The 15,192-nt window shown below is 41.7% G+C and overlaps 1 protein-coding gene across 2 annotated transcripts in view; it reads left to right on the forward strand.

The window, feature by feature from the left end:
• Positions 1–15,192, forward strand: part of LOC310956712 (transcription factor COE1-like) — a 93,799-nt gene that overhangs the window by 59,008 nt on the left and 19,599 nt on the right. The window contains exons 7-10 of one of the 2 annotated variants that reach the window (XM_083927050.1): positions 1,612–1,693; positions 2,766–2,907; positions 5,305–5,438; positions 7,451–7,577. In XM_083927050.1, coding sequence (XP_083783176.1) covers positions 1,612–1,693; positions 2,766–2,907; positions 5,305–5,438; positions 7,451–7,577 — 485 coding nt within the window. The remainder of the gene's footprint in view (positions 1–1,611; positions 1,694–2,765; positions 2,908–5,304; positions 5,439–7,450; positions 7,578–15,192) is intronic. The other variant, XM_083927051.1, reaches the window with a different exon arrangement.

Below are 15,192 nucleotides of genomic sequence, written 5' to 3' on the forward strand. Positions count from 1 at the left end.
AGCTCGTTAACGCAGAGTTTTACACTCAGACCTGCCACTGGGCTGTGCTGCACCGTCACACACGCACATACACTCACATGTGGAGTACATGTTTGCACACACACACACACACAGCACCCACCTCTGCTTTGTTCTGGTGGTCCAGTACAAAGGCTGTCATCTCTTAAACAGCAGAGCACCAGGCTCTGCCACGAGGGACTGGAGGTGATGCAAAATAGTTTTATTTAAATATGGACTTTAACCGTAGGAAGATAATCACCAAGGGTGGACACAATGTGATGAAACCCAACATTTAAGCTTTTTAAGCAAAATTTTGTGGAACTTGACGACCCTTTGAATGCTTTACCATTTTCCAGGATGCTCTTTAGATTCAGATGTGTTTGCTTCTGTCTCATTAGTCAATAATAGGAAATTCAATCATTCATAAAAAGACAAAACAATGTTTTGCATGAATACACTGTGCAACAAAAAAAGGAGAAAGACATGGAAAAGATTTATAGAATGTAGAGGAAAGATATCCCTGCGTGCAAAGTTGTGTTGCTTTTATTGAGCTGTCACACACACACACACACACACACACACACACACACACACACACACACACACAGATGTAGCAAACATACAAATGTGTGTGTGTGTGTGTGTGTGTGTGTGTGTGTGTGTGTGTGTGTGTGTGTGTGTGTGTGTGTGTGTGTGTTATTTTGCAAGTGTGCCTTGTTGCTTCTGCCAGGCTGGCCAGCTGGCTCACACCAAAACAAAACCTGAATGTGTTTGTTAGCTGTTGATGGCCATCTGTGTGTTTGATTTATTCTGTAATATAGATTCATGACATATGGTCCTGTTTCAAACGCCCAGTGTCAAGATAGTTCCCCCTTTCTTAATTATTTGACATCAGGGTTAGTGTAAGGACAACTCTGGCAAGATATGTTGTTTTGTTTTTTGTTTTTTTAAATCTGTCTTTTCACGTGTTGAGAGTAGTTTAGAAATTGTTCATGAATCTTAATAAGCATTTTGAAACCTTAATATAAATACAGTTGCAGTGGGCCTTCAAAATAGAAAGTTAAGTTGAAAAAAGACGAAGGCAAGAAAATCTCTTGGAAGTATGTATAAGTCTCAAACTTTGAGTCAAACTTAAACCGGCTCAGTCACAGTCAGTTTTGGTATGTGTTGCTCCATTTGCCTTCTTGTACGTTCTATATATGTGTATATATATGTGTGTGTGTGTGTGTATGTGTGTGTGTGTGTGTGTGTGTGTGTGTGTGTGTGTGTGTGTGTGTGTGTGTGTGTGTGTGTGTGTGTGTGTGTGTGTGTGTGTGTGTGTGTGTGTGTGTGTGTGTGTGTGTGTGTGTGTGTGTGCGCACGTGTGCATTTCAAAGCAGTTGGTGTGGATGTGAGAACAAAAAAAAAACATGTTGCACACATCCACAAGGAAATCCATTTTGACTTTCCAACAGTATGAAATATGAATGGATCCATCTGTATTTTGAGTTCTGTCTGTGCTGGATGTTGGAGAATGACATGTAATTCACATCCTGAAGGACAGCACGGGGATAGTCTTCACTCTGGTCTAATGTTAACCTCAAATATCACCTGTTCTCTCTGTCTCTGCAGATTCTTCCTCAAGTTTTTCCTCAAGTGCAACCAGAACTGTCTAAAAAACGCAGGAAACCCACGAGACATGAGGAGGTTCCAGGTAGGAACCACCACACTTTTATTTTTACTCACAACAACAATTTTATTTAACACACTTTATGGTTGTTGTAACTCATAAAAACGTGTGTGTGTGTGTGTGTGTGTGTGTGTGTGTGTGTGTGTGTGTGTGTGTGTGTGTGTGTGTGTGTGTGTGTGTGTGTGTGTGTGTGTGTGTGTGTGTGTGTGTGTGTGTGTGTGTGTGTGTGTGTGTGTGTGTGTGTGTGTGTGTGTGTGTGTATGTGTGTGTGTGTATGTCTGTAGGTAAATAAGCTACTAGCGCCTTTACAGGAAACATGAGATCCTGACCCTGAATAATCAGAACATAAATACACACACAATGCAGGGAGAGAAAGAGAGAGAGAGAGAAAGAAAGAAGTGCTGTCTTTATGATTTCCTTATCTTCATGGCCACAACCCAATCAGGAAGACACCACTTGAGTCTGAGTGGAGATATTGGACGCCCAGGAGATACTGATAGATTTATTACAGTGGCACGTGTGTGTGTGTGTGTGTGTGTGTGTGTGTGTGTAATATGTACTGTATATGTGTGTTTGTTGCGTCTATGTGCGTGTGTGTGCGCGAGAGAGATAGGACACAGAGAGAACGAGAGAGTTGTATGGTAGCGAGTGTGTGACAGTATCTTTGCCTCTAATTGTGCAGCTCTATTGTAGTGGAACCAGAGAAGACAGCTCTGTTTCCCTGGGAGATAATTAAGGGCTGGACCCATCAGGAACTATTGAACAGAGGAGGATAGACACCACACACATACACACACACACACACACACACACACACACACACACACACACACACACACTGACTAAGTGCGTCTTGAGTGTGATGGTAATAGCAGATAACGGGTTACATTTAAGGAGCTTTTCACAGTTTCACGCTTTTAACTCCTCCTCACAATGATCTCTAGGACCCACACTTAATTCTTTATTTTTTATTTTCTTCGTTCCTTTTGCTCTCTCTCTCTCTTTGCCCCTGCCTCACCCAACTCTCTCCTTTTTTGTCTCACCACTTTCTTGTCCCTCCTGCCGTCTATCTCCCCCCCTCACTCTGTCTGTACAGGTGGTGGTATCGACTACGGTGAGCGTGGATGGACATGTCCTGTCAGTCTCCGACAACATGTTTGTCCACAATAACTCCAAACATGGCCGACGGGCCCGCAGGCTCGACCCCGTGGAAGGAACGCAGTCTTACCTAGAACACGGTAACACAAGTGTGTGTGTGTGTGTGTGTGTGTGTGTGTGTGTGTGTGTGTGTGTGTGTGTGTGTGTGTGTGTGTGTGTGTGTGTTTGTGTGTGTGTTTGTGTGTGTGTGTGAGTGTGTGTGTGAGTGTGTGTGTGTGTGTGTGTGTGTGTGTGTGTGTGTGTGTGTGTGTGTGTGTGTGTGTGTGTGTGTGTGTGTGTGTGTGTGTGTGTGTGTGTGTGTGTGTGTGTGTGTGTGTGCGTAAGCAGCATGGCCACCAGATGGTTGATGGTTTAATCCTATCAGGTGATTCCTGCCCCTCCATCTGGCTAATCCAACCCATCACACACACACACACACAATGCACATTGTAGATGTTCTGTGTGTGTGTGTGTGTGTGTGTGTGTGTGTGTGTGTGTGTGTGTGTGTGTGTGTGTGTGTGTGTGTGTGTGTGTGTCTGTGTGTGTGTGTGTGTGTGTGTGTGTGTGTGTGTGTGTGTGTGTGTGTGTGTGTGTGTGTGTGTGTGTGTGTGTGTGTGTGTGTGTGTGTGTTTTGCTCAGTCTAGTATTATTTTGGTTCTTTTTCATAAACACACCCAGACTAAAGGATGTTGTTGGAATTCAGATGGATGCTGATAATCACACACACTTTAAGGAGAGTTTGACAGACAAGCTTTTATTGTTGCTGTATGGGATTGGATATGAGCTTATACACACACACACACACACAATGCTGAAGTGACATAAAGCTGACTGTATCCATTCTGTTTGAAGTATTATGATGCTCACTGAGCCTTCTGTGTGTGTTTTTATCCATGTCATATCCTTGGTTTTAAAAATGAACTGCCATAATCTCATGTCAGTCGGGCTTCGGGATCAGCAAACTGTAAATAAACAGTACAGCTTTAACTGTCTCTCATCAGGATTTTGATATAAGTCTAGTTTAACCACAAACAATTACAGAAAAAATATTTTTTTCTTTAGCTGCTCGTCTCTGTCCCCGAAGCCCTGCAAAGTTTTTGGCACGTTATCGTTTGTGACATTTGGGAACAATGTATTTTAGATAGAACTAAACTCTGTATGTTCACTTACAATGTTTTAGAGCATTCAACTGCATCTCATGGTCCATTAAGGAGAGGGATAAAAGATTTGCAAGAGTTTTGATTTTGGTTAAATTCAGTTATTCAGATAACATGTTCTTTCCTGGATGTTTGCCATGGTGTGATTTAGTGAGTCCAGGACATGAACGTTAGTGGGAAACAAACCCCGCTCGCCCCGGGTGAAGGTCCTGTGTTTTGGGACCTGTCCATCACCCCAGCCTACCCCCTTAAGTGGAGATTCACCATCTTACACTATGTCTCCTGCTTTCAATACGTTGAATACATGCGCAATAAATACGTACTCCTCCCTACGTGGATTTTAGCACTCTTATACTACGTCACTTAATTCCCTTCTTTGCTCCGGGTGTTATTTCTACAGTGCTTTCTACAGTGCTTTTTTTTTTCGAAACATAGTTTTTTCTGTGCATTTTGGCCTTTCATCAACATGCAAACTGTGTTTTAGGTCACTGAAAACTGATATTTTGGAAAACTCTGCAGGAGAAGGGGTTTAGGGTGAGAAATTTCGTGTGTTTACTGTTGTCATGCAGGGAAAACTGAGTGTTTGGCCTCTAACATCAGAGTGTGCATCATTCTCACCTTTATCTAATTGGTGCGCAGTTGCAGCCTCGTAGCCTTTGGATAACATCTTTATTCAGGCTTCTGATTTACCAACATCTTTTTTGCCTCTTCTTTGTCTCAGGGTTAGGGTTATATCAATGCCTGTTGGTTAAGCATGCTCTTTACAGCGCTTCAATGTGTTTTTGCGTTTTCAGTTGAATGGAGATTTTTATTAATCAGTGCTTGCGAGAACAGAAAGAGCTTCAACTCTGAATAAATTATCATTTGAAAATGAAAAGAAAAGAAACCCAAACTTATTCTAAAACCTTGGCACTTATTTGCTTTGTTTATCCTCTCATTGCACTCAGTAGAAAAGTTTACAAGGAGAAACTTGCTCACTACTGAAGGACCAACTGAGAAGGACTCTATAGGACTGCGGTGTATTTGGAGTAGACGTGCGGTGTGCTGATCTGAAAGATTTCCTAAAGCCAAGGGTGTAGCGTTAAAAATATGAGGTGCAGATGCAACAGGGATGAGAATGCTTCAAGCCAGATTTCCCCCTCCTGTTTAGAGACTGATTGGCCTGTAAATGTTGTTTTCCCTCCAACCGTGACTTGTTGAGTAAAGTTTCACATGTCAAGAGTAAATGTTGAGAGACGCAGCTCAAATGCCAACAATCTTCTAATTTTTGTTTTACTGCTTTTTTTTTCTCTCTCTCTCTCTCTCTCTCGGCTACTATAATCCTCCTCCCCTTCCTGCCAGGAGCAGCTCCTTGCATTAAAGCCATCAGTCCCAGTGAGGGGTGGACTACGGGGGGCGCTACAGTCATCATCATAGGAGACAACTTCTTTGATGGTCTCCAAGTCATCTTCGGTACCATGCTGGTTTGGAGCGAGGTCAGTTTGCCAGCAATCATCATCCTGTCTCAATGTTGTTTCAACCCCTCAACTGTGTGCTTTTGCCTCTCGGACCGTTGGAAGTAATTCAATATGAAAACATACTTTCCCTCATGGTTGGGCTCTTAGCTATGTGTGATCATGTGAATGTTTACGTATTAATGTTTGTCTAAATGAGGTTTGCCTCTCTAATGAGTCCCCACCAACAAGCCACCGCCGCCCCTCTCCACCTTCCTCACCCACACTCCCTCTGTCTCTTTCTCTGTGGAATACTGATCAGATCAGCAGATTTTGATAGCCATCAGCTTAATGCTCATGAAAACACACACTCACTCACTCACTCACTCACACACACACACACACACACACACACACACACACACACACACACACACACACACAGAGCTCACTGTCGTACTTCTCCCCAGCGCAACTCCTCCACAGAATGTTTATTTGTCTTCTGACTCCACTCACCGTGTGCGCTGAGCGACCATGGCTCCATTCCAACAACAACACCCACTGTGTATGTGTGTGTGTGTGTGTGTGTGTGTGTGTGTGTGTGTGTGTGTGTGTGTGTGTGTGTGTGTGTGTGTGTGTGTGTGTGTGTGTGTGTGTGTGTGTGTGTGTGTGTGTGTGTGTGTGTGTGTGTGTGTGTGTGTGTGTGTGTGTGTGTGTGTGTGTGCGCGCGTGTGTGTGTGTCTGTGTGTTAAGAGCTGAGGGGTTTGTTTACAGTGTTGAGAGCCACACTTACACACACTAACATGTGTACAGCCTCAGTTCAGTTCAGTTCAAACTGACTCAGCTCTCTTGACGTTCCTCAGACTGGATTCTGATTGGATTCTGGCCAACCACACGCGCTCAACCTGATTATTGATTCCAAAAGCAAGAAACCACAGTTTGAGAAATTTGTCAGCGGAAAAAGCGATTGCACATTTGCCAGGTCTTGTTTGTCTGCAGCTCTGCCTCCTACCTGCAGACTTTTCAAACCTGGGCCAAATAGTAAAAACTATTTTCGAAAACTCTCCATTAAAATGTGATGCTAAAAAGTTTGTAGTTGTCATTAAGTCCGCTTTTTAGGGCATTCTGCAACATCATCACTTATTTTTATGTTCATTATTTAGTTATTGTTAAATTCAGCTGAGCATCGTGCATTGTTCTGATGTTTAAATGGACTTCAAGTGGAAGAAATCCCTGTTATTATTACCACTTGGTCACTTTAAGAACATTTTAAGATGCATTACTGTTGAGTATGAAAGACAAAATTCAATTTCATACAAATCTAATGGACAGTAAAGTCATCTGAATCTGAACACAGATCAATAGAACCATTCCTTATGCATAACACAGATGCTGGGGAATCAGATTATATCTAATGTGGCTTGTTGATTTTTATTTTTGTGGCATGACAAACATTAACTCCATTTTACATGAGATTACAAAACACTGTTGTAGGTAAAAAGTCCAGTATTACATAAAAAAAATGATTTACAGGATTATAATTAATACAAATCCATACACAAGATTTCAAATGTATTCTACATTGGGTAAAAGAGTACCTCCTCCCCTTAATTGTTAGTTCAAATAAAAAAAATGAAACTGTCTTTAATGCAAAAATCAACTTCAGCTTGTTTATCAGATTGATGCATCAGATCCAAACGTGAATACAGATCCGTTAACATTAGAGGTGCTTTTCACCGCATTAGCAAGTGCAAAGGTTAAACATATCTGACCTATTAACTAAATTGAACTTTAGAGTGGAGCTGCAGCATGAATGCTCATACAGAATAAGATACAGTACTCAAAACTGGATCCAGTTGGGTCAAATGTAAAGGAAAAAATACGTATTTTAATGCACGGTGAAAACAATAGAACTAGGCATCAGTGTTTGTAGTGATTTTCTGTAACAACCGACCCAACACCAGTTGCACTGTCCTTATAGAGAGGTACATTATTTTCCCCTGATCTGTGTTTGTGTACTGACTCTCGGTCCACCCTTTTCCTTCCTTTTCTAGTTGATCACGCCGCACGCCATCCGGGTGCAGACGCCACCCAGACACATCCCCGGGGTCGTCGAGGTCACTCTGTCTTACAAGTCCAAACAGTTCTGCAAAGGCACACCAGGAAGGTTCATATACACAGGTATGTCAACACACACAAACACACACACACTCACACACACACACACACACACACTCACACACACACACATACTGTACAAACGCACGAGTAGTACGCGCTCTTGAGTTAAGTATATTGTCGTGATGTTTCTTCTATTTTCTAGAGGGTATGTGCGGTTTTCTTTTTTTCTAAATGTGTGTTTGCATATTTAAGAGCTTTTGCCTGTGTGCTGTGTTTGCGTCTGTGTCTGCATGTGTGCGTGCATGTGTGTGTGTGAATAGCGTCTATGAGTTGCAGTTCACTCTCAGGCCAGACAGTGTTGAACTAATGACTGTAGATTAGTCAACATTAACGACCCACACTCGTTAGAATGCTGCCATAATCAGAGGCTCGTTAAAACCAGATACAATTAAACAGTCTGCTCTTTATAGCTCTCCATACTGAAACTATTAGTGAAATCATCCAGAACACCCAGTTTACTAACACTCCCACACACACTAAAACACACACACACACACACACACACACACACACACACACACACACACACACATATACGAGTTGAACACACACACTGTTGGAACAAGAGTGTGTGATTTCGGACCAGATTGTTGACTGTGAATGAACGTTTTCCTGCTAACCTCCGTCAAGGAGGAAAAGGAGAGGAATGAGAAAGAGAGTGTGCGTGTGTGTGTGTGTGTGTGTGCGAGAGAGCACATATTTGTGGAAATGGATGGAGGTGATGTGATGTCTGGTATTGATCCGCTCAACATGACTCCATCACAGCGTAATGATGACGTCATTCCCAGAGAAAAAAGACAGATAAGAAAAACAGCCGCTGTATAAATTCTTTGGAGTCATTTAATGACCCAAAGATAAAGATGAGGATTTAAACCTGATCAATACAGACGGGAAAAAAGTCACCATGAGTAAATCTTCAGTTTTAATGTTTGGCGTCAGGTCCATGAAAGCTTTAAAGAGGAACACCACCTAAATTAAAAATACCAATATGTTATTTCAATGGCCTTGGAAAGTTCGATCAATATTAGTGAACATGAGCTGCTCTCTCTCGGTGAGACCAGAAAAGTAACTCTTGAACTTGCGGTGTCTTCAGGTATAAAGCCTGGATCTGCTCCATAGATAATGAATGGAGACCGGTTTTGTTTTTTAATTTTTAAACCCATATTACTTTTATTCTATCATAGTGTTGCCAGTTCCAAACAGAAAATGTTCCCATATCATTCTAGTGCTCTCAGTGTCCCCTATAGCATCTTTTCCAATTCTTTGTCTGTAGAGCAGCTACACACTTTATACTTGATCACATCACTCGTTTGAGTTTAAGGGAGAGAGTCGTTTATGTTCTCTAATATTTATTTACAATAGCTCCCCTTTAATAGCTCCTGAAAAATGCCAAAGAAAGAGATGAGTTTTGTGTTTCAAGCTTACAGTCATTTGTTCTGAATTAAGGCAGGACGAGTTTAATGCATGTAGCATGTTTTATAAAATTAACTCAACATGCTTTAAGTCACATGCAAAGAATGAGATATTTTTTTTTTTTTAAACAAAGAAGAAAAACAAGCAGGCAAGAAGAAGTCAAACTGTGAAAAAACTGTTAGCACAAGAAATGAGTGAAATAAAACAGACGCAGGATTTTGTTCTTGTTTAAAACTTTGACAAGTTAAGTGTTTTTTCTTTTCATAGGCAGTTGTGCTACGTGTTGGTAGTTCCTTTGTACGGAAAAAGGGTACGGAGCCTGTGTGCTTCCTTCAATGTTCTTCAGTCAAAACATTTTGGTCTGACCCTGAGGCTAGCCGGCTGGTAATTGGTCCGTCTGGTGTCTCCTTGCATCTCCTATTGGCTGCAGATGACCCCCCGTGACCTCGTGATTGGCTGATCGTTTCAACATGTGACCCAGGAAACGTGATCCGTTACTGCGGTTACCTTGACCTCGCCTAAAGGTCGACTTCTTTCTGGAAGCCGCCGGTGAAAGGTCACCGCGGTGGAAGCTGATTGGCTGTTGAGGTTTTTCAGTGCTTCTTAGCAGCGGTCGCCTCTGGGTGTAAGAACCGAGTAATTAAACGCACACACACACACACATGCAACGACGTTAACACACACAAAGCCGCCCCTTGCATGTGGTTGTGTCTTACACAACTTACCATACACACTTTCAAACAAGGGTAGGAGTTGAAAGTAATTGTAAATCAGAGAGATATGAGGGAAAGATGTTGAGTAATCTGGTAAACAGATGGTCTACCACACACACACACACACACACACACACACACACACACACACACACACACACACACACACACACATATACATATTGTGCCGTATGGCAGCTTCATCGGCCTGGTGGGAAAAATTAACATTCTCGACATCACACAGCCCTATGAAAATACAATGGTACAAAGTGACAATCAATAAATGCTCTCCCACACACAGATGTTACACACGAGCACATGAACACACACCTCGCATACAGACACAGAGAGCTGATTTATTGTCAATGCAGCTGCATAAGAAAATCCATATCTCAACCATGGAGAAGAAAGTTCTAGTGAAAGCTGGAAGAGCGTCACAGTTTTAGACTTTTCTCTCTGTTACAAGAAACTCAACTTTCATTTTTCCGACACAGAGAGACTGAAATAAAAAGAGAGGGAGGGAGAGACAGCAAACAGAAAGAGAGACACACATAAAATGAGTGACAGAAAGGTGGACTTTTAAAACCAGATTGTAAAGTATTGATCCGCCCGTAAGTGGATCACACATATACTGATACACACATGCAGATACACACATATACATACACACATGTACAAACACACAGAAAGTCACTGAGAGGAGAGGAGCCAGAGAGAAAGAGATCTCATCTCATAAGGGGAAGAATGAAGCAATAATTCAGTGGTATTGAACTGCTGGCTGGCCAGAGAATCGATCTCACCACACCTCCTCTCCTCCACCTCTTTTTCTTCTTCTTCTTCTTCTTCTTCATTTACATCAGCCCTGTCTGCCCTTTCATCTACCCAGCTTCACCCTTGTTTTCTCTCTCTCCCCGCGCCCTCTCCCACCTTTGCTCTCTTTTGTTTCAAAACTGCCAAAAGAAAACTGGAAAATGTCACCATTGTATTAAAAAAAAAAACACATTCAGTCAGTTGAACGCTTTTTGTCTTTGCCACACCCCCCTCCTCTTTTCTTCTGTCTTTCTCGTTCTGTTCACATTTTATTGTGAAACGGGAGTCGAGGGTCTGTCCTCATGAAACTTCTATGAGTATTGATCTGCGGGCAGCTCTTGACTAGAAAGAGCTAGGCCGGGGGGAGGGGATGGTGGTGAGTGAGGAGTGGTTGGATGGATGGATGAAAGTGGCAGAAGGTGTAGTTAAGAAAGAGGGGGAAGGAGACAGAGCAGAAGAGAGGAAGGAGGAGGGAGGTTAAGGAGAGCAGGGGGGGGGATTCACGCAGAGATGCTTTGATGGCAACAGGGCGTCAGAGAGCGTTAAGATGAACCAGGTTCACGCCTCAGTGTCACCAAATCAACTGCTGAAATGTCCTTGTTGTTGAGGATGGCGTGACATCAAATCTGTGGATATTTTTAGTTTTTAGGAAAAGCACAACTTGCCAGAAAATAAGAAACAACAAAAAGAAACGAACACTTTTCATTACATTGTGTGACTGGCAAGTGCAAACTGTGTGTGCGAATGGTGACCGTCTCTGGCAAGAGATGGTGAAAGTAACGTCTCCCCTATTGAATATCAATGTTGGTTCCAGCGTTGGATTGTTCCCTAACCTGATCCAAGTAGCTAACTCACAGACACACATACACAAATGAATTACAAATAGCTGATTTGTGGACTTTTATATCTGCCTTATGTACTTTTGATGTATGGCACAGCTCATAGAAATGAAAATACCCCCCATTACTTTATCATTTAATTTGGGGTATTAATCATCCTCTTCAGCACCATGGACAGCTGACATTAAAGGAGTGCCTCACAGCTTTTCAAGTCTGTCGCAAAAAAATGCTCATATGCCCATATGTACGTTAAAGAAACACTGGACCCCATGTAGCGATCCCTTTTGAATGAAATTCCAATGAGACACGGGTTGTTTCCTAAATACTGTATAAAAACAAAACATTAAAACTGGACGTGACATTTTTTAGTGTGTATGAAACTTAGTATGAAACCAATTGTAAGTGAATTGCATACCACGTCCGGTGAAATATACATGTAAACACTGGACACTACGCAGGGATAAATATCCCATGATGCAATGTGTTAGTTACGACAAACAGACGGTGATTAAAGCAACTCTGTAACGTCAATAATGCTTCAATTCAGTTCAACTATTTTTACAATTGATTCATCGTTTTGGGTAATTTTTGAAGAAAAATAAGTCAAAATTCTCGATTTCAGTCTCAGGAAGTGATGTTGTAGCTCAGCGCGAAAAGATAAATACAACTGTTTATTTACACAAAAGTATGTTGACCTATAGTGAATATGTGGTGCGTAGTATGTGATTTTGGATGCATTCAACATCTGCAGTGGTTGTGCTCAGCATAAATGCATTCTCAGATAAAGTGGTTCCAAAGGTACTGACTCTGTAACGACTTTTATTACGAAATACCCTCTTTTTATTGTCCCTCGCGGCAACTCAGCAAGGACACACTGTTAATACAAAGAGGGAATCTTGTGCTACACAACTTTGCAAGATCTCTTGATTTGTCAAAGCCAGAGTGTTGAGCTTCAGATGAACTTTATACTTTAACTTTATTTAACTTTATTTATAATCCATTTTTGGACAGTGGACTTAATGTGAGAAAGTGATCGCTGTACAGTCTGAATGGACAGGAGGAAGGATTGCAGCGTCCACTATATATTTCACTGTATTTACGGGCTTATATTGCATTATTTTAAGACTCACCCTTAAGCAAACAATCGCTCTTGAGAACTGTTTTGAGAAACACGTCAAAATTTAAGAGCATTGGGAAACCTCGTTTTGATCCTCAGGTACGATGTTGGGGTAGTTTGATATCTTCTTTGGGAGTTTCTCAGCAAGAGTCACACATCTTAAAACAGTGTCACTGGGACACCCATCTGTAAGTTTGGAGATAAGTGTATTTGGTGTTTGCGGGTCACAATGTGACCAGTGTTCTTTGATGGATGCACTATGGCTGGTGTTACCGATGCCTTATACAGTACAGCTCATGAGAAAGTAGTTGGATGGCTTTGTCTGCACTGATACTGTTTCTGTTTCTGTGCAGAGGGAAACAAAAAAAAACGTTAAAACAGCCGGACCTTTTGTCTTCAAAGTACACACATACACTCTGACATTAGCCTCCACACACAGACCTACGCAAACCCATTAACACACCAACATGCACACACCACCCGATGATTTAAGGAGCATACTGTTCTATTAATAAAGAGTCGGTTGGAGACACTTTAGACCTAAGGCATCGAAACTACTCTAGGTCATCCTGTTATGTACAGTGTGTGTGTGTGTGTGTGTGTGTGTGTGTGTGTGTGTGTGTGTGTGTGTGTGTGTGTGTGTGTGTGTGTGTGTGTGTGTGTGTGTGTGTGTGTGTGTGTGTGTGTAATCGGTTAAATGCCTCCAGAGATGTACAGTGTGTGGATCTGACACTGGCAGTTAATTCTGACAGTTGATATCCCAGCGACTGTTAGGCAGCTGTTTTTAGTTTTGTTTTTCTCATCCATAACTAAGCGTAGTTTTTTGTTTTTTGCTTTCCATTCTTTCTTTTTTTTTGAATTGTTGAACAAATGCTCTCTTCTCCTTTCCTCATCCCCACGCCTCTCCTCCTGCATGTTATTCTTTTGGTCTTTGTTTCTTCTTCCAGCTATCCCTTCCACATTCTGTGTTGTTCTCATCGATTATCATATATAAATCATAAAATCTTAATCTGTACAGAATAAAAAAACAAGTTCCCTTGGAGTGGGGGAAATATTGCTCATGACAGTTAAACATCTGGTATTTTTACAGCTTACAATTTCTGAAGTTATGTTGCTAACAAATTGAGTGGTTTAGGACGTAACAGAAACCAGAAACTTGTGAGAGAAATGTGATAGTAAAACAGACATATACATACATACACAAACACAGATGCACACACACACACACACACACACACACACACACACACACATACACACACACACACACATATATACGATAAAATACACTAGAAAACAACACATAAGACATTCAGCTGCAAGTAATTTATCAGAGCTGGATGTGGAAAGTACCAAATATCACTCCAGCTGCACACTTGGACATCACACACACACACACACACACACACACACACACACTCTAAAAAACCATCTGCACTCCACACCTACATCTCCTCATCTAGTGCAGCCTCTCTAGTACCTCTTTCTCTTCCTTCTTCTCTTATACCTTCCGCCATCTGTCACACAAACACACACACACACACACACACGCACACACACACACACACACACACACGTGCAGTAACTTAAGCATAGGAGGTTCAGCAGTGAGGTGAAGAAACCCGTTCAGTGTTCAGAGCTTTCAGAACCCAACTTGATTGATACCATGATTGAAAATGAAAACTGTAGAAGAACATTTGTGATTTTAAAGTGAACACTAAGCATTCTTTAAGCCCCTTTACCATTTGAGTGTGCCTCAAACCACTTGGGAGTGCCTACCAACCCACAAACTGTGAAATAAGACCACCCAGTCTTTTTTTTTTTGGTGGGCTGCCTGGATCCGAAAACATGGGATTCAACAAGCCATTCAGATTTGGCTGCCCTTCCTGTCTCACATGCAGGCTCATTAGAATATACCACCCCACATCTGAGTATCTCCACCCACGACTTGAAAACTATACCATTGCAGAGGTGCAGCATATTTTTCTTGCAAGCCAATCAGAGCAGACTGAGCTTTGCAGGAGGGGGGCTTAAAGATACAAGCTCTAAAATGGGTCATTTCTGACAGGGTGAATATATTCAGAAAGACGAGAGTATGAGGAAGAAATTGTGTTTTTTTAACATTAAAGCATGTAAACATGTTCTAATAGAAACTCAAAACACGAGTATGAATGAAGTACGATATTGGACATTTAAAGGGTATTTCATCCAAACTATTTCCTCATTTACCTCACATTGTAAGTCACAAGTTTAGTCCAAATATCCAGTGCCCAGCATTATGTTTTTCAAGACACTTACCAACAACTGCATGTCAAGTCTACAAGACTCACGTTCTAGTGTCTTTTATCATTATCTGGGATGTGAAGACGTCAGACTTCCACACAGTTCAGTTATAAAATCCTAGCACTTCTCCTGCCTGCCATGCTATTATGCTATTATCCCACGTTGCTCTGTGGACAATAACACAACTTTTTAAAAATGCAGTGATTCGACTGACAAAAAAAAGCTTACTCAGGTGACTTCTCGACCGATGATTTAATCTAAATGCTCATCAGCAGATGACAACAAAAGTCACACATTTTCACACCAGCAGCCTCCCAAAATAACCAGTCCTCCACTGAAAATCTCCTCAGTATTTGTTGAGAGATGTGGTTTCCCCAGTTACAGTTTCCCAGCCAGATTTGAACTGCCGACCTTTCAATCATGGTCCCGTCTCTCTAACC

Source organism: Echiichthys vipera (genome assembly GCF_963691815.1).
Source record: "Echiichthys vipera genome assembly, chromosome: 14".
In the NCBI taxonomy this organism is placed as follows: domain Eukaryota; kingdom Metazoa; phylum Chordata; class Actinopteri; order Perciformes; family Trachinidae; genus Echiichthys; species Echiichthys vipera.